Consider the following 24,815-nt stretch of genomic DNA (forward strand, 5'->3'; position numbering starts at 1 on the left):
AGCAAAGCGGGCAGTCACTTAATATTTTTTAAAGGGACAGTACACTAAAATGTGATGGTTTTACTCCTAGTTTCATAGGTCTTAACAAGGAGCAACCCATGTTAATCCACTATGGCTGTGTCAAAAACTGCAGTTACGCAAATATCCACCTGAAGATCCACCAAAGGCGATCTCCTGAGCTACATTTTCCACTCGTGACAAGTGTACAGGTGAGGATTTTTATATCAAGGTTTAAAGTTTTACATAAATAAGGGCGTGGCCTCTTTGTGAAAGAAGTTATTACTTCTTACTCGGCTCAGTTTGAATTAGCCGGTAATTAGGCAGAGCCAGGCATTGACAATATGGCGATGCCCGAGACGCCACACTGGGCTTCAAAACTACTCTTCAGGAAGCCTTTTGGTAAGGTCACATTAGGTTTGTCCATATTTATATACAGTCATTGGGTTTTAAGATATCTGTTCATGAGTATTTGGCCACCAGAATTTTTTTTTTGTAGTTTACATATTGTTTCTGTGAACTGACCCCTGAATGACACGAGTATGAGTATGAGTATACAGCTCATTCTGCAAGTCTAATTTCGTTTCATGAACTTTCTAATAGCTTCACAGCGGCTTATAACGTGTAGCTTCTCATCACCTCCAACAACACACACACACACCCTAAGAATAAAGCTGACATGCATGGTCAGATGCACGCATACCCAGGCACACACAAAAGCATTAACAAATTCCCAGACACACAAAAAGTTTTACTGAGAACGAGTTCAGGTGCACTTTCACAGGGACTTTTTCTTTTTAGCCCCTAAACGTGCACACACACACACAAATACAGAGCGAGCGTTGATGAAGTGTGCTGAGTTCAGGTGCAGTCAGAATGATGAAGTAGGTTAATAAGAATAAAAGCTGCGGATAAGGAAGTACATGACAACGCATTAATACAGAGACCCAAACATGTGTTTGCGTGGGTCTCATTGTATGTGCGTGTGTGTGATCTCAGCGACCGGCCATGGCCTCGATCTCCACGTCTGCATTTCAACAGAATGAAGCAAACAGATCAAAAGGGGAAGAGGAAACGAAGAGAACATTGAGGTAAAGCTAAAAAAGGTTAAACAAGGATTAAAAGAGCAAAAGTTTAAAAGGGAAAGAAAAAACTGACAGTGAAGAGGATGTTGTTTTTGTTCTCACAATCATTAAACAGTTCCATATCCTTTTCCTATATTTCATTAACACAAATTTGACATGTTAGGTGGAGAACACAAATTCAATTCCTCACAATCACAAAAACTACAATGAAAAAAGACCTTTAATTAAAATGCAGAGCAAACAAGAGCCTGATTACAAAAATGAATCCTGATGTATCTTTGATGTGTCCAACTGACACCAACACACTTGACTGAAACGTGATTAAGAAGAAACATCAGGCCTTCAACTTCAGCACTTCATATTTAATGACCTCCATTAATCAATTGGCGAAACTGAGCATATGCCCACCACGTGCAAATACACACACAATCGGACAAATGCGTTTATATTTGTGTAATGTGTTGAATCTGTTAGAATAATATAAATGAAATGTTTGTACAGTTCTAATCACACGAGTGACTGTTTGTGTTGAAAGTGTTCGTTAAAAGTCAAATGAATTAGTTTTCGCTTTTCATCTTCATCAGGACTTCCGTGTAAATTCCAATGTAAGTAAATTTTGTAAAAATATGATGACATCTCAGAGAAATCAGTGGATTCTTCACCTGCAAATGTGGATAGTGAACCAATAGCGGTGCTAACTCCTAAGTTAGGGAGTCTAAAATGAAGGAAAAATGCACAAGCTTTGTTTCACCACTGAATTGTATTCAACATCTGAACTACTAAGGTACTAGCAACAAAGAAAGGCAATGGTTTGTAGTTATTTGTACAGTTTGGTACAAATATGTCTTAAACATATCCTTCTCTCATAATTCCTTCAGATTCTCCATCCACGTCTCAAACTGTTAGAGTAAACTGTAGCTGGTGAGCCTAGCTGACCAGCTACAGTTTACTCGATAACCGTTTCTTAATCAATTTCTGCTCCTTTGTATCTACTTGCTTTCCTCTTTTGCTTCTTCTACTGTATTTTTGGCAGTTTTAACAGGTACTAGGTGTACTGCTCTCAAAAGGGTAATATGATTTACGACGACCACACTTGAGACTCTGCTTGCATTCCACAGTGTTACTGCTGCTTTGATTACTTCCTGATTTCCAAAAACTATGTGTGCGTTAATTGTGAGTTTAAAAAAAAATATTAACGCTGTTAAAAGCAATTTGCATTAATGCATTATTATTGGACAGCCTAAGTCTTTGGTCCTCCTAATGCTTTTCTGCTGAGGTCAGTAATCTGGTTTCCAGTACAGATAGAATGAAAACCAACAGCTAACACACAGATATTAATGAAACAAGCAGTAAGACATTAACATCCCTGTAAAAATCCTGAGTAATAGTTGAATTCTCAGTTTTCCAATTCATGGAAAACCTACTGTTTACTTATTTCCAAGTATAACTGAGTAATTTAAAACCAAGGGGGAAAAAAAGAACAGTTCTCACATTAGTGGACACAAAAGAGTATTGCTTTCATTAAGAAACAATTAACATGTTGACATTCCTAAAGATAATTTCCTCTGTTTGTTCTAAAGGCAACCGTTTATTGCACTGCTGCTGTAACAAACCAGTTTCAACTCGATACAATTTTTCTTTATCTTATATAACGAACTCAACGGCAGCAGAAAGATCCTATCGGTCCACCTCAGGAAAGAGTCTGGAGCGAGGTCTGCTCAAGCAGCATCCAACCTCACAGGGAAATCAAATTAAACACACTGCAGACACATGTGGGCCCATATGTTTGACAAACGCACACCTACGACTGGCCGGATATCCTCCAAAATGATGCTGAACTCTGAGTGCGCACACAGTCCACCTCTCTGGGGTTAGTTATTACGGAGTGAGACTGAGCATGAAATAGGCTAACTCTATTTATATGTCCTGAACCTGGACTGACTGACGCACACACAAACACACAGGTAGGTCAGCCTGACAAAAGCGCTGTCGCCTTGGACTGCAACACAGACAACTGGAAACTATTAGCCTGAAGCACATCAGAGGGAGGGAAGATGGAAAGTAAAGGAAAGGAGATGACACCTAAAAGGAGATGAGTCAAGGAAGGGAAAGAAAAAAGATGAGAAGAAAAGTGAAGAAAGTTAAAAGCCAAGGAGAAGGGGCTGAGGAAAGCAAAGAAAAAATGACAAAAGTACAGGAAAAAATAAAAAGGAGGCAAGAGAACAGAGAAGTTGATGGAAAGAAATGAAAGATCCGCACAGGTGAGGGAAGAACAAGAAAAGGAAAGGACAGAAAATAATGGAAAAGTTAATATTGACAGCTGGAGAAAGGAAAAGAGAGGCCAGGAACGGTCAAGGAACATGATGATCAGCACAGGTGAATGAAAGGAAAAGTGATAATAGCAGAAATAATTGAGGGAAAGGGCTGAAAGGAAAGGTAGGGAAATTTGGAAATGAGACAAAAAAGAGAGGGTGATTATGGGTAGCTTGGGAAAGAAACGGTACAGAAAGGACAGAGATGGTGCTGAATAAGAAGGAGGGGAAAGATGAGGAAAATCCAGGTGAGGAAAGAACAAGAAAAGGAAGGGAGCGAAAGGTGAGGAAGAAAGGAAAGCGGAGAAAGGAGTACAGGTGAGGAAAGTATTCAAAGACAGGAAGGAAAAAAGAAAGGAAAAGTAAAGTACCGTGAAGAAAGTAATGTGAAGACAGTAAAAATTAAAGAAGAAAGAAAAGGTATGAAAAGGATAGATTATGATGAATAAAAAGGAAGGAGAAGACCTGCATGATGAGGAAAGTATAGGTGAGGGTAGAACAGGAAAAGGAAAGGTCAGAAAGGGAAGGGATAGGAAAGACTATGACTGCGAGAGAAAGGAGAGACGAGGACAAGAAATGTGGGGAAACATAAGGAAGAAAGGTAAAAATAGAAGTGCAAGAAGGAAAGAATTCAAAGAAGAAGAGAACGAAAAAAGAGAGGGAGGAGAAAGGTGAAGAAAATTAAAGAGAAGAATGAAAAACGCGAGGACAGGAGCATAGGAAGGGACGGAAAAGGAAAGGACTAAGATAGGGATGAAAAGAAACAAAGACAAATCTGCACAGGTTAGGAAAACTAAGGAAAGAAAATTAAAGGTGAGCGGAGAAGGATGCAGAGATGAGAGGACGAGGGAAGGAGAAGGACCTATGAAAGAAAAAGAGGTAAAGAGGGAATGAGAAACCAAATGGTGCTCCTTCTCTATTCCATCCATTTCTAAACCCTCCAAAACCTCCACCTCCCCACACCTCCGTCCATCCCTCCTTCCAGCCAACGAGAGACGTTCATCAAAAAGCTCATTAAAAGCTACTCAGCTCCTAGCGGCTGAACAAATATACAAGAAAGAACGAAAGAAAGAAAGAAAGAAAGAAAGCAGACAAGGTGGAGGGAAAGAGGTGAGGGGAAGGGATGGGGACAAGACCGGCGGGGTCAGACGGACCAAATGAAGGGGGTGGTGGGTAATCAAGGAGGAGGAGTGGACGAGGAAAGAGGAAGGAAAAGGAGGAGCAATGACAGGAATGCAGACAGACGAAAACGACAGTAAAATATGCTAATAAATATCTGCCTGTCAACATTGAGGGGAATCTGTTAATATGAAATTAACTGACCACATGTAATGTGCAAGTTTTAAAGAAGGAAAATGAAGTGTTTAAGACTCTTCCATCTGACTGCTGACACTAACTGATGTAGAAAGAAAAGAGTTTTCTCAGGAGATGGAGGAGACCAAATCCGAGCTTAAAAAAAAGATGGACAAATCTCACAACATATCAGCAACTGGGTATGGCAATACTGTTGTGTCCGTCAATAGTTACATTAACATGGGTGTGAGTGTTCTGCTATTTATAGGAATAAAAGTCCAAGCAGAAGAAAAAGGCCACCTGTGTCCACCTCAACAGAACAGACTGACCCGATCAGAAGGAATTTTCAATTAGGTCGAGAGGGGCTGCGTAAAGCTTTGATATCATTTGGGAAATATTAGCACATAATAACCACGTAAACACTTGATGGGATGGTTTCTCTCCGGGTAAAATAAATGCTCCACATGGGGTAAACACCAGGTTTCCAGGAAAGGCCAGCAACACGGAGGTAGCAAAACAACCAGTTGCCTCAAAGAAGTATTTGAAAAGATGAATAAAGCTGGAGCTGGTAGAGGCTGCAATGCTGAAGACGTGGCTCGGTCGTCACCTTCTATTAGTTCAATTCAGGGTTGTCAGTAAAATTTGGAAGTTGAGCAGGCAGACAAACCACAACTGATGTTTTTTTTTTTTTGTTTGTTTTTTTAACTTTATTTAACGTCCATGTCTGCAGCGCAGTTGAAAACTCTCATGTGAATTATTTGAATCTGGTGTATTATCCATGTAAATGTAGCCATTGACTCAAGTAGGTCAGTTCCTAGGTATTTCCAACCTACGACCTTTGCTCTATAAAGAAATAGTTGTCCACTTGGGTGCAAGTTGACATTCCATCAACTTATAAAGCTGATCTGACAGAGAGCACAAACTGAGTGACAATGCTCCTCTCAAGTTGTACTTCTGCCCACCAGGTGAACAAAGTCCAGTCCAGCCGTGATCACTTGGTCACTATTCGGTCGCACCTATTAGAAACACCGCAGCAGCTTTGCGCTTTCAAACCAAGTTTTACTTTTAACTGATGCCGACTGCCGTGGTGCAGTCCAGCAAACTTGAGAAGAATTTGTGGGTGTATTTGTGGTCAGTGGAGGGATGTGGTCTCATTGTGGGGGTAAATTAATCCATCTGTGTGTGGCCAGACACTCCAGCAGTGGCTGAGGCACAGAAGGTGGAGGCCAAATAAACGCAAGGAAAGCTCAAATTAACATACCTTTGTGAGATCAGGTTTGCGCCGAATTTCATTTTTTTAATAAATAACCTTCAAGAGACTGTCGAATATGTAAGAACAACCAGATGCTCATATGCAAAAGTGTTTAGTCAAATGGATTCTCCCATTCTGGACGGAGCTCGTTTTGAAGTACTCCCTGCTGAATTCAACTCCAGCCTCGTAATGCTAGAAGCAGGTTGAGTAAGAAACACAACAGCGCTGTGCTTCGCAATGCCATAACGCACTGATTCACAACTCCTGGAAGGGATTCGACATGGTGTATAATATAATCTCTGTCCATCCAGAAACCTGTCAGTCAAATCGACAGCCAGTCAAGGGCAGCCAAAAGTCAAGAGGTGGCATCGCAGCAGAAAGACAAACAAAAAAACACATGATAGTGGCGCGGGACACCGGAGTTAGACACTCCTTCGACTGAATCTGTGAATATTAGAGCGATAGTAATCTGGGTGTGTATGAGGGGGTTACAGGCACTTATTCTGATTCACGACCTGGAAAACGACTGAAAATGGGAATCTACTTATGTGTCTGAGACGTACATTCACACAGTCAGCCTCCAAATCGCCGTAAAAAGAGGAGCGCCAGGTTAAGTCTTGCGGAACAATCGCAGATTTCCGCATTATGGCAGGTATTTGTCCATGTCACTCAAGAAACACCACAAAAATGAAGTCTGGACGAGGGTGCATTTTTGTGAGTGTTTTCTTTTCGAATGTAACCTTGATACTCACAACGAACTTGGTGCAAGCAGCTTCACTTTAAACCACACTGATCAGATAGATACCAGGGTTACAATTTTCTTTTGTCTGGAAGAGCAAGTGGTAAATAGATTTCATTCAATGGAATTTTCTTTAGAATACAGTTCTAATTTCTTAATAAACATTTCATAACTCAGAGAGGAGGGGGGAAGGGGGGGCCGGGGTGATGCAGATGCACATCAACACAAATACTTAAAGGAACCACAGCGTTCATGCGTTTCTTTTAGTGACAGCAGTCAATCTAACAACTGAACAATTAGCTTGAACTGTACATCGACCTAAACATTGGAACATTTTCCACTGCTTTTCAGGGGGCTGACGAGACATACTTTCCGACACACGGCCTGTCTGCTGGTGGGAGTGTGTTCGCCTGTGTGTGCGTACACAGAGAGCAGAGGAGAACTGTAAACACGCGACCATGTAGAGACAGAAAGGTAACCTTAAATGACTTCTGTTGCGATCTGGCGCTATGTAGAAAATCAGATTAACTTGACCTTTAAAGCGGGCGGAGGGTATCCTTAGGGGAGAAGGTTCCCCCTCTAATATAATGGTAGGGAAACGCTGACCATTAACACAAGTCAAACCTGCTGCTTTTTAGTTAATTCAGCATGTTGAATCAGTTGCGGAACAAGTTGGTCAGAGGGATCACTCTAAGTGGTTGTTTGGCTTAGACCCTGTTCAGACCTTGCACTGAGATCTGATGTGGGCAAGAAACAGGTGTGAACACTCCCAGGGCGCACTGAGAGCGTATCTGAGAGATCCGATCTCTCACCACATTAAGAGATGGTTTGGTAAGTGATGTCTGTGCATTACTAATCAAAGCCTTTTAAAATATGCTGTCCTTGTAGCTGTTAAAGGAACAGTATGTAGGATTGTGGCCAAAACTGGCCAAAACTGGTACTGCAATCACTTTCAAAATACTGTAGAACGGTGTATCCCCTCAGCCTCCCCCCTGACTCGAGGTTGCCAGCTAAGCCGCTACAAGGAGCTTCCAATGGCAAGTGACGAGTCCTACACAGTAAGTTTTTTTTTCTGTTAATAAAGTTTATGCTTCATGAGAAATGTTTTGCGAAGTAATTATGTATCGCAAAAATTTACTAATGGCGATTAGCCAAATATTTCGTAAAGATATACTGTAATACCACATTTCAGTCAGAACATAGATTGTTTTCATACCCTGCTAGTGGTGCGATATAAAGCTTTTTATGAACGCATTTAGCACGGGCGACCATGGAAAATCCACTGTCTATATGTACGGAAGCACGGGGCTTTTAGCCTATACCAACAAACATGGTAGAATATAGCATCCAAAAGTCGAGGGTCAATTCCATGCCATTCCGGACTTTGTCACAACGTAGTTCGGATTCATAACGAGGTCTTTTAGGTTTAGTAACGTTATACATGTTTTATCCGACACGTTCGTAGCTGCAGCTGTGGTAACTAGAGCAGAGCTGGCAACCCGGAAGACGAAACTCTACTGACTTCGTGATTAGTAGATAGCTGGAGGGTGGCGCCTCAGGCCAAAACACAACATGACAACAATAACATCAGTTGAGGGCTGCAACTTTCCCTTTTAAATGACAATATCCTGGCCGGACCACTGTTGTTAGTGATATAAGTATTTGAAATGAACATGATTTCTTCATGTCTAGTGACATATCAGGGCCATTTTATGATTAATTGAAATACATTTCTTACATACGGTTCCTTTAACTAACTAAAATATAGATCAATCAAAGTAAGAATTTACAAATGAACATATAGGTTAATTATTAATGCAGTCATGTTGATGTATTAGGAGCCACGTGTGGTTAAGTATTTTCTCATTTACCGATGTCTTTATTTCCCTTTATTACCAGAGATTATATGGAGCGTATGGAAACAAGTCTGAGCTTTGTGCGGGTCTAACTAAGGTCAAGGTGGAGATCAATAATTAATAAATGTGTGCCAAAGTCATGACGCACACACACACAACAGGGCTGTTCTCGGTTCCGGAGCAGCAGATCCATCAGAGACATGAGCTGTTATAATATTCTAGTGATGATGTCGGGGTTTATTTACATACAGAGCATGAAACTGAGATCGGACTTGGAGATGCAAGTTAATGCCAGGTCTGAACACACAGGTACCTAAAGCTGGTCACTGACGATTGGATAGTCCAGATCAGATCTTAATGCAAGGTCTGAACAGGCTCTTAGAGAACCAAGTCACAAGAAGACAAACACAAGTAAGCAAATGAAAAAGCAAACAAAACAACAAAGTTGGAAGCCCACACAGAAGACCTGTCTTTGTTTTATCTTCATCTCATCTGCACATTCAAATCCAAGTGTTTCCTACAACAATATGATGATAATCTAGGATAAATCTACTGTAGACTAACTGACCAGCCTTGAGCATGATTCAGGAGAGGTTCTGTATAACAGTTTGTAGATTCCTAGCCTCCCAAATAATAGCAGCGCTTCCTGTCTCCCTTTTGAATGGCAAATACAGACTACTGCCACCTGCTGGTATGAGTTATTTGACTTCAGACAGCACGTTGGCTGTAGTCTTTGTCCAAGTGCAACTTCTGGGTCTAAACATTAATGCTAAGTAGTTCTTTGATTTCAGTTTGGTGTGCCTGTACCTTTTAGATGGCAACTAATCTCCCGCATAAAAAACTTTTCATAGTTGAACAGGGCATACTATAAAATGGAAGCTGTTACCTGCCAAAGTTTCCAGTTCACTGGCCTAAATGCAAACCAATCTGGCAACACTTCCCTCACTGGACAGACATTTTGGCACATGAACACCTCAATTCAAGCAAACGTGCATCACTCTCTTTGCATCTCACATGCTGGTTGTTAAACTCTCAAATGGGAATTTAAGGTCAACGTTGAGGGGTTAAGGAGGTCAGTGAAGGTTGGGTAAACATCACTCCGTTACTGTAACAACCCATATACTCACCGGTAAGGTAGCGTGTTCTACGGGAGTTCCCTATGGTAAGAAACATAAACCAGGAAATTTAGCTCAAAACTCAGGTCTCATTAATGGGAGGAATCATAAGTTGAAAGAAACTAAAGGCGCAAAATGGCTGCATGGGAATAAATCTCCTCAATCAAATCACTGCAAGAAAATTGGCGGCTTTTTCCACCTCTGTGTGCAAAGCTTTTATTGCACGTGAGCCCTTGAGATGTTGCTAATCTGGCTTTATCTGGCAGAACTCCTGGACACTCAGCACAGCAGAAAAATGATCAAGGAGCATATAAACAATACAACTGGAGGGCTATGGGTCCAAACTATGCTTTCTAAGATTCACATGATCACTTTCATTCCTACGGCTTTTTCATGTCTTCCCCATTCCACCTTTAAATTAGAAGGTTTTTCCACATTTTTTGGAATTTCTTTATTTTTTTGGTCACACTGGGCCTTTACTCGCTAGATATCAATGACACAATCTTTATCAGTAACATAACAGTGTGGAAAGCAAGCACATTCTGAAGTGTCTTTGGAAAAAATCATTTTAGCCTGTGGATGGTAATAATACCCAGTAGCGTCGAAACTGCCAAAAATCCCCAAAGAGGAAGAAAGCAAACCGAAACTAATGAATTTTTGTCAATATAATAATTTCCAAAAAATTGATAATAAAAATTAATTCATGTTAATGACAGAAAATCAAGCGATTGATCGCAATTAAATATTTTCAGCTACCGACAGCAGAAATGATTAGGCAACTAATCAACCAGTCAACTGACAGAAGAATAAAGACACACATTCACTTGTTGCCACTTTTTGAAATGTGAAACTTTCTTATTGCGTATTTCATGGTTTTGAACAGTTGGATGAACTAAAGGAGCAATTCTCAGACATGATCGTGGGCTCCAGGAAGGTGTAATGGACACATAATGTTCTAGATTTAAAAACAAATCAGAATCAGTAAGATCAGTTCTGATTAGTTGAATTCTAGTGTAAAAATGTTAGCCGAGTCTTTGAAACCTGTATTTAGACTGTGTGGGCAAACACTTAATTTGAACCAATGCAAATTTTCTGCAACTGAAGGCCCCAAACAAAACTGTCCTATTTATTAGTAGGACTCCCTTTTCCTCTGCGGAGATGTTCATCAGAAAAGGTAGTTATTGTCATCCATCAGAGGATATTATCTGCGGTGCCTCTAAGACAACAAGTGCACTGCTCATTAACAGCTGGCGTATCATCCTACAACTAATCTTGGTCTTCCTTCAATATTAAGTCTTTTCAGATTGACTGAGGTTTGAAAAAGGTGGATTATCCAGTCAGAGTGAGTGCCTCAGTGCCAATAGTACTCAGGCTTCACTAACTTCAGTAGTATCTAAATCATTTCAGTGTAACTCTACTCTTTTACACCATCACCTCTATTTTTCAGCGGGTCATACCACCCAGCATTTTAGATCCATAGTATCTGATCTACTTAGGAGGGCCCCCACACGGTGTGCGAGAATGCATTAAAGTGTGTGTGACGGGGTCATGTCCGGGGCTCGTGGGGGTGTAAAGAAAAGCTTCTTGGAAGTGGTGGAGAACACTTAGCTTAACCACCGCGTGTGTGTGTGTGGCTGAATGGCCTTGTGACCTGCTTTGACCAAATCTCCAAATCTGCATGCACAATCATCTTAGAGCTAACCTGTGTGTGCGTGTGTGTTTGCGGTAGGACTTTGGAGTCCGTCCATGTTTAAAAATGTGATTTTTGTATTTAACCCTCAGGCATCAGTTTAATTTTCCACCCTCTTGAGTCATTAAGGACAAAAATGTCCATGTCCAAAAAACATCTCTTAAACCACTTCAGCACTTTACAAAACTACTAAAAATTATTTTTAATTTTTGAGGATTTTAACCCTTTAAATGCCAGTTTGAATAAAGTTACAGTTGTGTTTTACAAAAAAAAAAAAATAATCCAAATTAATTGTTTTGAGGCTGGGGCATTTTTTTTAAATTAGTCTTGGTTATGACCAAGATTATCTAAAATGCCGACTTGATTGCATTATTAGTTTTTCTATAGCATCAGATTTAAAATTTAATATCCTCTTGTGACCTTAGCGGACAAACATGTCCCATTGACTCCCATTATACCCACATTTTTAATGTCACAGCCATGACACAATATAATCATTCATTCTGCAATATAATGGTTTCATTTATGAGAAAAAGGTCAAATTTGTCATTTTTAGTGTTGAACACTAAAATCAACCATTTCCCCATTATAGGGCATATGCATAAAATGTTTGTTATTTCATTATTTTATGTGCTTGTGTTATTGAGCTTAGCAGGCTATTTTAAGGTCTGTGTGTGTCTGCGTGTGTGTATCCACAGCCATATATGCACTCTTTCAAGAAAATAAAAACATGGGCCCCTTTTCTTACTGCACTTCACTGTGGAGAAAACACAGCGGTTAGTGAGTTTATGCACCTGGCTGGAGTCCTGTCACAAACAGTTTGGAGCTTGGCTGTCTGGTCATTTCATTCCTTTGACAACCACGAAGCAAGATGAAGATGTTCTTCTCTGTGGAAAAGGGTCAGAGTGAAAACATGTGGCCTGTAACTCCCAGAGAGATGCAGGAAAGCGAAACATCCTCATAAGGAGAGTCTGATGTGGACTTTGTGGTGGAGTCAGACCATTCTGCGTTCTATTCTTCCTCCCGACTTTTCCACTGTTGTCATCCCGGAGGATGCAGGTGGATTCCCCTTTGGCCTCTAAAGTAAGGTGTACATGGTGCTTTGGAATGGCAGATTTTCATGTTGAACACTAAAAATGACAAATCTGACCATTTTTCTCATAAATGAAACCCTAATATTGCAGAATGAACGATTATATTGTGTCATGGCTGAGAGATTAAAAAATGTGGTTATAATGGGAGTCAATGGGACTTTTTGTCCGCTAAGGTCACAAGAGGACAGTAAATTTTAAATCTGATGTTACACAAAAGCTAATAATGCAACCAAATCAATATTTTAGATAATCTTGGTCATATCCAAGATTGATTTAAAAAAAATAATAAATGCTCCAGTCTCGTTTTGAGGTAGTTTTGTAAAGTGCTGAAGTGGTTTAAGAGATTAATGCAGAAAAAGCAGGAAAAAAATATTAATCAGTTAAGTTTTTATAGCAGTTTTTTGGATGTGGACATTTGTGTCCTTAATGACTCAAGAGGGTAGTACATTTTTTCCACAGTGTTCTGTTGACCTATTAGAATTTTTATTTTTTTTTTGAATTTCAAACATTGTGTAGAGACAAAAATGTCTCTAATGATGTCTGAGGATTAAGTTAAATCCTGTGCTTTGCTGAGCATGAATGAATACCTTAAATCTAAACTTTTATATTCTCAATTTGAAGTTCCGTACTTGTTTTGTTCCTACATGCCAATATTCTTCACCCCTTTGAAATAATCATTTGAAACCCAAAGAAACTGGCACAAGACTTGTCAGATACGAAAAGTCATACTACAAGAAGCCTTTATAATCTAAAGAGTTACATTTTTCATTTAGAGGCGTGGTTAAGGCAGGGAGCTGCGTGCAACTCTTCCTGAAATCAACAACAAAAGAAAATTAAATTATTTCTACACTTCACAAGTAAATATTCTACTAGCATAGCCCGCCTGAGTGTAATGTCATTACAGCGGGGCTATAGCGTCAATAGCCTGAGCCTGTGTATAATCTGGTGCTGGTGACCTGACCAGCTCACCCTTTAATGAGCTTAGCGGGCCCCATGTTAACGATCTAACCCGTAACAAGTTGATACTCTAACGAACTAAAGCAGATTGTCCTGCCCTGTGATGTGTCATGCCAGCATGTGAAGAGACCGGGCGGGGGAGCTTTTGTAACACACGCCAACACACGGACACATATTCTAGTTATATGCACGGGGACTAAAACACACAGGCTGATTACACAAAAATAACCGACACACACTCAAGGAAAGAGCACTTAAGCATGCACTTAAGAGACAGATGTTGTACATATGTGCCAATCTATTTGAAAGCAAGGGTAGATTTTTGACAATTAGCAAAATTTTCTCTTCTGTTTTAATAATGTTGATTACCAGAACTTGAAAACTGAAGTGCCTTTAAAAGACATTCACCCCATTGGATGTTTTTCCCTTTTATTGCTTTTATAAATGGAATCAATGTCAGTGTAATTTGGCTTCACAATAACAACAACAAAAACTCTTGTGGAAACAGATTTCCACAAAGTAATGTTACTTAAAAATAGAGAATGCAAAATCAAGTACTTAACCCCCTCAAGTCAGCATTGTGTAGATGCAGCAAAACCACAAACACAGCACTGACTCTGTGTGGCTAGAGCTCAACCAGGCTTGGACATCTGGACACTGCAATTTTACTCCACTCTTCTTTATAAAACTGCCTCAAGAGGTTGTTGGAGATGGCTGTTAAACAGCCCCAAATTCTTTAATTTATTAATGACTGGGTTTTGACTCAACCACTCCAGTACAATCAACGTGTTGTCTTTAAACCATGTCTGTATAGCTTTTGCTGTTTGCTTTGTGTCAGGTAAATCTTCTCTCAAGTCATAGTTCCCTTGCAAGCCAAGTCAGACAATCCTTCAGGATTTCCCTATATTTTGCTGCATTCATGTTACCGCCTCCACATGTTGTCCAGGGCTTGCTGCTGAGAAACGCCCCGACAGCATGATGCTGCCACTACCATGCTTCACAGTAGGGATGGTTTGTTTGTGGTGCTGTCCACTAAACATAGTACCTAGTTTGATGGAGAATAGGCTCCACTTTGGTCTCATCACTTTCTTGCAGTTGACCATAGAGTCTCTCACACGCGTTTGGGAAAACTCTAGTCAAGATTTGATTTTTCTGTGCCTATCTCTAATACAGCCTCGGCAGGTGAAGAACCCCTGTAACAGTTGTATTTCAGCTGTTAAAGCGTTTCACTCCAGAGTAGTCAAAAGCCAAATTACATTGAACATGATTCCATAAATCAAGTCATTAAAAGAGGAAAACACTGTACATATGTGCTTACATTAGCTGTACTAGCCTGGTGCAGCAAGACTCAACTCTTATCAGAATACTACTCTGGTAACACTCCGTTTGGATTTCATTATGTGGTGCGTTTCAACCATAGACTGTAAATAAAGATGGACAATGGAACAGCTCCTCAAAAGTGAAGCCAAAGTAAATAGCGCTCCCCCTGGTGTCTGGCTGCAGTATAGGTACCCCTCCCCCATGTTTGTAGACGGGACTTAGGCCAAAATAAAACACTGAAGTACATGTCAAAAATGTTTTTGTGCTTGATGTCAAGGTAAAGTCTAGTTTGTGCTGCATAAACAAAGTTTGTCGTTAATTTGTGTTGCATTTTGTGTGTTTATGCGCATACTAACAGGCAGGTTGGTGAAGACACTGAAAGTACTCTTCAGGAAAGCAATCAGGTCAACCAGGTAGTCGCTGGTGGTCAGATTCCCACTTCCCGGCACCGCGGCCATCCAGTCGTAATCAGCCAGCTGCAGGAACTGGTCAATCTTGGCGTTCAGGTTGGTGTAGATCTCTGCCTCAGCTGCGTGGCGAGCGTCCTGCCGTAAGATGGAGACCGGGAAGAATTTTTTTAATCTTTACATTACAGCTAACACTGTGAGAAACATGAGAAATTAACTTAAGGCAAATGAAGGCAGATGTCAAGGAAAATTATAGGAAATAGGCATCAACACAAAATATGTAAGTAATAAGGAAAGAAAAGAAAGTATGAAAAGTAAGTGGAAGAAAGTATGAAGGTGTACCTTAAAGGTGGAGGTCCCGTACAGCTTGGTAGCGTTGACTGTGTCCGGAGGAACATTGGTTATATTTGATATGAACTCCTCCAGGAAGTGGCAGCTCTGCTCCAGGTGGGTGGTGTTAATGATCACCTGCACCAACTACTCAAACATCAACACGAAAAGGACATTTTTAGGCAATTTACTGACCTTCAAACCTTCATATAATAAATACACTACTGGTCAAAAATTTTAGAAAAGTTTTCCTAAGGTAGTTCTGGCAGAGCTTGGACTTAAGTTTTGGGTCATTATCTTGCTGTAGGATGAACCCCTGACCAACTAGGCGCATAACAGAGGGTACTGTGAGGCGCTGCAGAATACTGTGGTATCTAAAACCCTTCAACCTCAATCTTCGTCATTCTCCAGAACCTTTTTGTGAATATGTTGAGGTGCTTTGGACTTTATACCACGAGGGGATTAATTACAAATGTTGTGGTGGAGTTCATGCTCACTGCTGACCCTTGTCTGAGCATAGTCTAGCCCACTAGCTCTTCTTGTATTTGAAAAGCAGCTCAATCTGGGTTCACCGAAGATGGTCCATGCCCACCATCAGCATGGTGAATTTTAGGAAAACAAAGTTGTGGACTGCGTTTCCTTGTGGTGAATGTTTGAGGAACTCTGTGTACGAGTCACAGAATTCAACAGTGTCAGTCGTCCCAACTGGAATTTGACACAAGTTCAACAATTAACACACAGTCTTATGATAACATCCTGTTCTCTTAAATTAATGATGTTTTGTCTCCTGGATGATCGCTGAGCATGGAAACAAACAACACTGCTAGAGGAAAGCATTATTTAACAACACCCTTCAGCAGTCATGGTGACAACAACAGGTTAAACACAGGAAAATTGTGTTTTTGTGAAGGTAAATGAGCTGGAAAAGCTGAGAATTACCACAGTGGAATAACACTGAAAATGTGCAAACAACATTGGCTTAGAGGGATTATTACAGGCATCAAGGTTTTTAATTTTTAGTTTTAACACTATTGACCCACACACACACACACACACACACGGACACATTACCTCTGCCAATCCAACATTCTTCTTCTTAATGCCATATTGCAGGCAGTTGCTGAGGGTTCTGGTCAACAAGAGATTTGTCGACTTACGGATCATGTCATCCACCTCTGTGGAACTAAGAACACACAAACACACACGTATATAAATATATACATAAACACACACAAAGAGAACAGAAATCACAGACTGTGCAGAAGCAATTTCTTCCTTTTCTTGCAGAGAGGCCAGAACAAACAGTTTAAGTGAATTTCTCAGACTGCGAATCTCTCCATTTGGAAAAAGTCTAAATGTCAGCCAGCTCCAATAAGTACATTACCATGTTATGAGCTGTCAGCTTCATTAAAATTCTCACACCGTCTTAAATCCCCAGATAAAACTGTAGCTTTAAAATAGACCTAAACTGGTAATATAAGAGCCCTAGACCTATTAGATACCATCAAAATAACAAAAAACACTGTCCAGATAGACTTTCTTTTTAATATATTGACACACCTTGTATCTTAACAGACCTTAAATAGTAAGAAAATGACTACCTATGTGCAGCCAATAAGGCAAAAGATAGCCAGCAGGCTGTTAACTCTGAAATGAGCTCAAATTTCCTCTTAAAACAAATGTTTGATGGCAGAAAATCAGACCCACTTAACAAAATCTCTGACATACTATCGATTTTGTTATGTTTGAAAAGTGGGTGATGTTTGGTGAAGAAACCCAGACAAATTTCTGGACAAGTTTGGGAGTCTAGTGGGGTTTTTCATGGCAAGGACTCGCATGCTGTTTAATAACAAGTTCCTGGAAACTGCACGAAAGGCTGCAGGACTCCCGACAAGAGGCTGAACACACAGACGGGAGAAATACGTGTTGAAATATGCAGCGTCAAAAGCACGGGAGGGGGTTAAGGACACGTTTGAAGCGCATGAAGTCAGAAGATGGAACGTGCAGGAAAGGGTCAGGGGAGGTCGAGCACACATCAGACAAGCCGGGATATTAGGTCTAAACGAAAGCGATCACTTTCTCCCACTGTGACATGATAAAGAATCTGTGTTTGTGTGTTTGATTCCAGGGCCCTGTGGGTAACAAATACATTCCAACCAAATCAGTAAATAGTCCGTGCCTGGAATTCAACCCAAGGACACATTCATGTGCACATGGTGTCGCCGGAGGGACAGCGAGAGCTCGAATTCCAAACTGACTTTGTTTCCAAAAAAGCAGAGGAATCCAAAAAACGTTCAGATTCAGATGGGGGAGGAGGGGAGGGGGGATTCCTGGAGCGGCTGAGGTGCTTAGTGGACAGAAATGGTGCGTGTGTGGAGAGAGTGGTGAAAAAGTCATGCCAGTGAACTCTGCAAGCGCACACACATACAAATATAGACACACCGCAGAATTCAGATTGAATTTCATTATATCTGTGCTGCCATCAGGGGCAGACACTCTTCTGACGCTCTCAGCAGAAAGCCAGCTGCCTTGAGCGCAGACATGTTCACAGTACACGGAGGAGCACATACATACAGAAGGCATTTCCTAAAAAGACACAAACAGCAATAACAATGACAACGTGAAAAAAAAGGACTCAGTCAGCAGTGAAAACACTGAGGGGTTAGGAGGAGTTGGAGCGCACGTAGCCAGGAAGCCACAGGTATGCACCACGAAACACACTCCGGACAACGTTAAGGAACGTGCACAAAAACACTTTTTTTTTTTTTTTTTTAAACCAAGGTGTAGCAATGAGATCCCAAAAAGAAATCACCGGTTTGTCAGTCAATCGCACAACAGCAGGCAAATGGTGTTCCACTAAAACCTGTCTCGTGCCATGAAATCACTCCTCAAGTAAGTTTCTACATCTGGCAAATTTGGCAAATTTATTTTAATACACCCCCCAGATGAACTGAACTGAAGTTATGCTGCTTGGTTGTTGGAGAAGGCTGTTTGAGATTATAGGAAAAAGTTGCAGTTACATTGCACAACTAATAATCAGAATTAAAATGCTTCCTGTAACCACCTCAATCAAAACAGACTGAAAACTCCTGATATGGTCAATCAGATTGATGGGGGCGTCGTCAACTTTTGATAATCAGTTGAGTAGGAAAATATTGGCTCCTAATAACCACATAAATACTTGAGCAGCTTGCTTTTCACTGGCTGGAATAAATCCATTCTTTCTGAGCATGTTTCTTCCACAGGAGGTAGAAAAACAACCAGTTGTTTGAAAAGGTGAACGAAGCCATAATCCATGTGGGTAATGCAGTTGAAATGGAACTGACCTGTGTACAAGGAAGCATGATTATCATCACTTGTCCAACACACAGGAGAGGCCTAGAAACCAGACAAACTATCCCACCTACCAATTATCATGTGGAGGCAAAGCTGGTCTCTATTGGGAACGGATTATGCTCTGGCAAAGATTTGCTGGGCTAATCAAATTATTTGGGCGGTTTTATTAAGGTGAGGACAGAGGGCTAACAGAGCCAGAGTCATACATGCCATCTGAGCGCCTTGGAGTTGAATTGGTTTACAACAAAATAGCTGTTACATAAGATACATTCATTTTTGTACATTTCGCACAGAAAGTAAGGAAAATTCTTTGTTGTAACACTGACTCTTGGCAATAAATCTTATACCGGTGAAAAGCTTGATTATTTCCCTTCTAAATGGTGCCACATTTGTGCAAAGAGTCTGAATATGTGCTTTTTGCGCCCATGAAAGATTTGCGAAATCTTCTCTGCCAAGACCAAACAACTTTGTTTTTGCTGTTGACTCTTGTTCATTGTTGTTTGGTTGATTGGATGATTTAAGTCTTGAGAAACAAGACGTATTGGCAATTTAAGTATTTATTAATTTAACAAACAGGAGCATCAGTAACGTTTGGAAGAATCATTCACAGCCACAACAGCCTGGCACCTCCTCCTCATGCTGATCTCCAGCCTGGTCACACACTGCTGTGGGATAGCATCCCATTCTTCAGCCAGCATTTATCGCAAGTCAGCCAACGTGGTTGTGGCACAAATATCAAGCCCACGCCTGATCCCACAGGTCAGGACTGCTGGCAGGCCATTCCACCTCTCCACTCCCAAATTCTGGAGGTAGTCTCTGATGAAAAACATCTTTGGTAGAGTTTGGTCCCAGACTGTGGACATATGAGATTGCCACAGGTTGCGGCCTGTCTCTGACATCCACAGTTACATGGAACTCAGCCTCCAGTTCGCAGATCCAAACTCCAGATAATGTCGCAACTTGGTTTTGAGGGACCCAACAACTGACCACTGCAGCAGGGCCCATGCTCACACCCGACTGTCAAAACCTGGTTTACTAGAAACTCAAAACAAGAGTCAATAGCAACAGCAAAAAAAAAAAAAGAAGATTTGGCAAATCTTACATGGACGCAACCAACATACTCAACTCTGCTGCTCATCCCACAAATGCATGTTCCTTACAAATGTGGCACCATTTAAAAGGGAAACAATCAGGCTTTCCGATGGTATAAGATTTATTGCCAAGAAGCATTGTTACAACAAAGAAATAATCTACTGAACACAAATGAACTTATTTCTTTGAGCTTAGTTTACATCCATACAATAAACCATGCACTGGTAGGGAAACAAAACCACCGCAACACTGGAAACAATACAAACAAAAATAATGAAAATCTAATCCGAACCACCATCATTCGAAAGAGCAACATTGGAAACGTAGCTCCACGTTGGTCATCTTCTTCTATTATATGAAATCAAACCTCTGTTCAATTGCCAGCAGCGAAACCACTTTTTCATTAAACGTCTTTAGTGATTGATGCTATGGGCCATGTAAACGCACATCTGATCAGCCCATTTTAGTTTGCTTTCATTTAATCAGTCATCAGAGTGATTTAAAGAAATACTGTCAATATTTTTTCACCTTCCAGCCAATAATGACTATCACTGAGAAAACATGTGCTGGCCATCTCAGTAGATTTCAAATTAGCTTGGTTTCTTACCGGAAAATATGTAGCTAATTCAAGAAGAAATTAAGCGTTTATGAATGATTGCAAATCATGGCATGTCTATGTTAAAGAGCTTATAGTCTTGTAGAACAAAGCTTTATATATATTATCTTTACTAAGCATATACTAACTCATATACTAATCAGCAGGTGCCAATTTGCTATCCAATTGTTGATTTCAAATATGTACCATCATCCCACTCTCCTATGAAACATAAGTGTGTACTCATGCAGTCATGTTTTTAAAGTGACAGCAATTTTTAATGGTCTTGAAAGCATGTTGTCCACGGAGGCTAGAGGAGGCTAAGTGGAAGCAGTCAAACACGCTTGGCCATGAACGAGACTGACACATGCAATGTGATTCTGAATTCCTTGATTGTCTCTGCGTGGAAACTGTGGCCAATAAGTGTCGACACTTTGGTCCACAGATGCCTCTGTGTTCCTTCCAGGCTTTTACCTCAAACAAGCTGGCTGAGCATGCATGCCGTTTCTCAGTAACACCCAGGTTCATATTCACAGCTCGACACATTCACACCCACAGTCTTCTACTGCTGGACTGGCTTATGGGCATCTGTGTGGCAGCTCTCATTTTCACCTCTCAGATTTTTCCCAGATGGTTCAACTGTCTGGCTGGTCTCCCTCTAGGCTACAGGTTGGTGTCTTTCCCACAGATTTTCATGCCAACATCACCTCATCTCCTTTTCCTCCAGAAACATCTCAAAACAGTGCAGCCTGAGCCACTGGAACCCCACGCCAAACTAACATTTGAGTCTTTGTCTAAGTTGAAAAGATGTCTTTACTCCTTGTGCAACTGTAGCTAAAAACCAACAACGATGATTGCAAATCATGTTAAGATAACGTAAACTGTATAGTACATTTTCTTTCTCAAATTTTAAAGTAGAAATATCTGCATTCAATACACTCTGTATCACCTTTATTGATTCACTTAAGATCTATTATGTAATTGAGGAAACTTCATTACTGAGATGGTCACGACAGTACAGCGTCTCAGTCAGTCTGGAAAAAAGGTTTCTTTGTACCTGGTGTTAGTGGTGCTTGTGTAGCTAACGCTAATCTAATGGTCTACAAAAAGACAATTAAATGTCATCATAATAAATAGCATGCCTTCCTTATTCGTACGTGTGTATGTGGAAATTAAGATTCCATGGTTAAGATCCTCTGAAAAGTAGTGCCCAGATATTAAAACAAAGAAAAGCAGTGATGTGAAGTTCAGGAAGGTGAACGTGACTGTGAGCAGACACTGGAGGATGGAGGATATGATTCAGCGGGGAGAAGGTGACGCAAGAGCCAGAAAAATCAGCGCTCGGGGTTGCACACGGAAGATGTCAGTCTGCTGGTCATCCCGTGATCAAAACGTTTTGTTTTGTTTTGTTTTTTTTGCTATATGAGTTTGTAAAAAAAAAAAAAAAAAAAAAAACATCTGCCCATCCTACAAGCCATGCTAGGCTTGAAACGTGTTGACATTTACCAGGTGTAGGGTAGACGACAATGTCATTTAGCTTTGAATGTCTACTCATAAAAATAATGAAAGTACTGGGGCTTATTTTGATGTGATGACAGCACTGGATCAAACATCAGTGATTACCGAGGTTGCAACAATTCTTCTTTGAGGGGACATAAGTCTAACCAATTACATGGCAATCCGTCCATAAGCTTTTTCAAACAATTCACTGAAAACCGCCAACCTCATTCTCTGTTGGACACATCTTGTGGAGTAAATGCAGATCATGAGATCAGTGAAGAGTTATACCTGCAGGTGGCTCTACATCCAAAACCATTCCTATTGCTGAAGTTTTGCCGCAAACTGGACTAAAAACACATATGAAGAAGAAAGTCATGCACGCGGGCATACACTCTTTTTACCAAATCAAAAACGTGAACAGAGGTTAAGGTCAGAGGTCAGAGGGATCGATAACCGCAACCGTTCCCCCCATCGTCCAGCCTGCTTCCGGACTTGTGCGTCTGTGTGTGTGTGTTTGAAACAGGCAGGAAGGCGTGCCGCCGTCGTAACCGGAGAGCAGCGTGTGCACGACCATAAGAAATCAAGCCATGTCAAATAGTGGAGTCATTACTCTGATTGAGAAGGGCGATTAGTGCTGTCTGGTCAGCAAGAGACCACAGAGAAACGTATACTTGAAAAACATCTGGAACATTGTGATAAGTTCAGACAGATGATTCCAGACTCAAACACAGAGTCATTTATACAGTCCAATAATTCAGACCAAAGCCGAGTATATTTGTATGTCAAAAAAGAACTAACATCTATCTTTATCATTTAAAATAAAGACTAAAGAAAGACTGATCGTGCGTCGTTCTTTTTCACCCTCTCTCTGTTAAACCCTTCTTTTGATTAGAAGCCTCAGACTTAACCCCCCCGCCCCCCGCCCCCAATCACTCCTCCTTCCGTCTCCCTTTCTTCCGCCGGTCACGGATCAATGGTACCTCCTGGATTCTCAGCCCCCCTGGAGAGTCGACACACCAGCATGCAGGCACACATGAGCTCACATAAACAGTAGCACAGATGCATGTACAAAAGAGCACTTACACAACACAGAGCCACGAGCATGACAACACATAAACACACTCTTTGAATACACTGGCGCATACACAAAGAAGACAAATATTGAAATACGTGCTTTTTGTGAATTTGGGCATCCGGCTAAGTTTTTCTGTGTGTGTATTTATGTGTACATGTACTGTATACGTGCCTACGTCTGCATGTAGTGTATATTCGTCCATGTGTGTTTGTGTCTGGACACGTCCCAGCCTTGAGTTATCCTCCTGGACGGCCAAAGTTGTGTCCAGATTGCTCATCTCCTCTGTGGAATAGTAGCCTCATTGTTATAGTTAATTCTTCCATCAACCATAACATACACACAGAACAGAAGCTGGATTTGATTGCTGATTTGTGGTGAGTGTGTATGTCCGTTTCATGCAGGCCAGAACTAATGGGACAAAGATCCCTGGTCAGAATGGAAAGAATTAATGGAGCAAGGGAAGTCTGCTCTATCTGAGTGCCCGTTGTGTGTCTTTTAGAAAGGTTATGCCATTCTCCTTTGGAATATCAACCCCAGGTGCTTGGCTAGGTAGAGTGCATACATTATATTTTGAAGTTGAAAAAATGTTGAGGGAAATACCTTCATAAAAAACCCTGACAGCATGGATTCTCAGTGAAAAATAAGACATGTTAAGCTTAGTTTTTACACCTGATACAAGTCTATGTGGAGCACTTATACCTTTATGTGCTGGTATGTTGGTGTTGTTCTGTAAATACGCCACTAAAACACTAGGCTGCGTCAAGTTTCACTATGAGCACAACTTCACACAACTGCGCGGCTCATGCTGAAGTTGAAGATAATAAATGTGGATCAACAGTTACTTTCATCACTGCAGCACAGAACATAAAGAAGACGTCTGAGTAGATGGTGTGTAGGAAGCAGAACAAAGCAAACTGTCTGTGCTTGTCCGGCCAAGGAGACACGTCAACAAGGAAATGCGAACCAATTACCGCCGCCGCTATTTCTGGGGCACATCAGGTTATGGTGTACGGTCTGGAGCGCCGTCCATCCTACGTCATAGAAGCGATGTGCGACTATAAATTAAGCTTTATGTTTGTGTGTGTACCTGAGATGCAGGTCTTCTGAGTATTTCAGGCAAGCATAGATAAATTCCTTCAGCTGGCAATACACTTTTGGCACAAACTCGGAGAAGGGAAGCTTCTTGGGGAAAGGAAGCTAGAGGAAGACAGAAAGGAAAGTAATTTGTCTTATTATTATTCCAAACTTTGCGCATTATGAATACAGCAGCAGTAATAGTAACAGCCCTCTACCTTATCCAGTTCAGGGTCTTGCAGAGGAAACTGGGAGGTGTACTGTCTGTACTCCTGCTCTGTTGAGACTGGGATTGGACTGAAGTTGTCCTGGTCCAACACCTGTCTGGAGAGGACAAAGAAGCAACAGCAACAAATAAATACATAATTTCCCATCTTCTAGTCTCAGCAGGAAGGAGGTCAAAGGGAGTGGCCGAGATGCCATGAGTCCATTTCCTCATTCACACACACAAATTTACAGTATACGCCACTATCCCACTGGGGGCATTCTAATGCTTGAGGTTTTCTTACTACCCTCCCTTCTTTCAACACCCCCCACTTCTTTTTGGCGCTCCAGAGTTCGGACGTTCCAACGTTCCATGGAGAGGCCGTGAACCGGAGAGCGCGCTCTCCCCAACAATACAACACAACATTCCTGTGGCTTTCCCCAGTGTGTGTTTGTGTAAGTGCAAAAAAGAACGAGAGCGCGAGGAAGGAG

At 41.1% G+C, this 24,815-nt stretch overlaps 1 protein-coding gene across 3 annotated transcripts in view; it reads right to left on the minus strand.

The window, feature by feature from the left end:
- Window positions 1-24,815, minus strand: part of exoc6b (exocyst complex component 6B) — a 111,319-nt gene that overhangs the window by 36,046 nt on the left and 50,458 nt on the right. The window contains exons 14-20 of one of the 3 annotated variants that reach the window (XR_014699168.1): window positions 24,338-24,443; window positions 24,133-24,242; window positions 16,519-16,630; window positions 15,460-15,594; window positions 15,067-15,255; window positions 12,134-12,226; window positions 9,662-9,691 (exon numbers count right to left, since the gene is read on the minus strand). Coding sequence is in view for 2 of the 3 variants with exons in the window: in XM_084548408.1 (XP_084404534.1) it covers window positions 12,179-12,226; window positions 15,067-15,255; window positions 15,460-15,594; window positions 16,519-16,630; window positions 24,133-24,242; window positions 24,338-24,443 (700 nt within the window). In the remaining variant the exon portion in view is untranslated. Of the gene's footprint in view, window positions 1-9,661; window positions 9,692-11,617; window positions 12,227-15,066; window positions 15,256-15,459; window positions 15,595-16,518; window positions 16,631-24,132; window positions 24,243-24,337; window positions 24,444-24,815 lie in introns of those variants that run through there. The other 2 variants (XM_084548408.1, XM_084548407.1) reach the window with 2 other exon arrangements.

This window comes from Chelon labrosus, assembly GCF_963514085.1.
Source record: "Chelon labrosus genome assembly, chromosome: 1".
NCBI classification, from domain to species: Eukaryota; Metazoa; Chordata; class Actinopteri; order Mugiliformes; family Mugilidae; genus Chelon; species Chelon labrosus.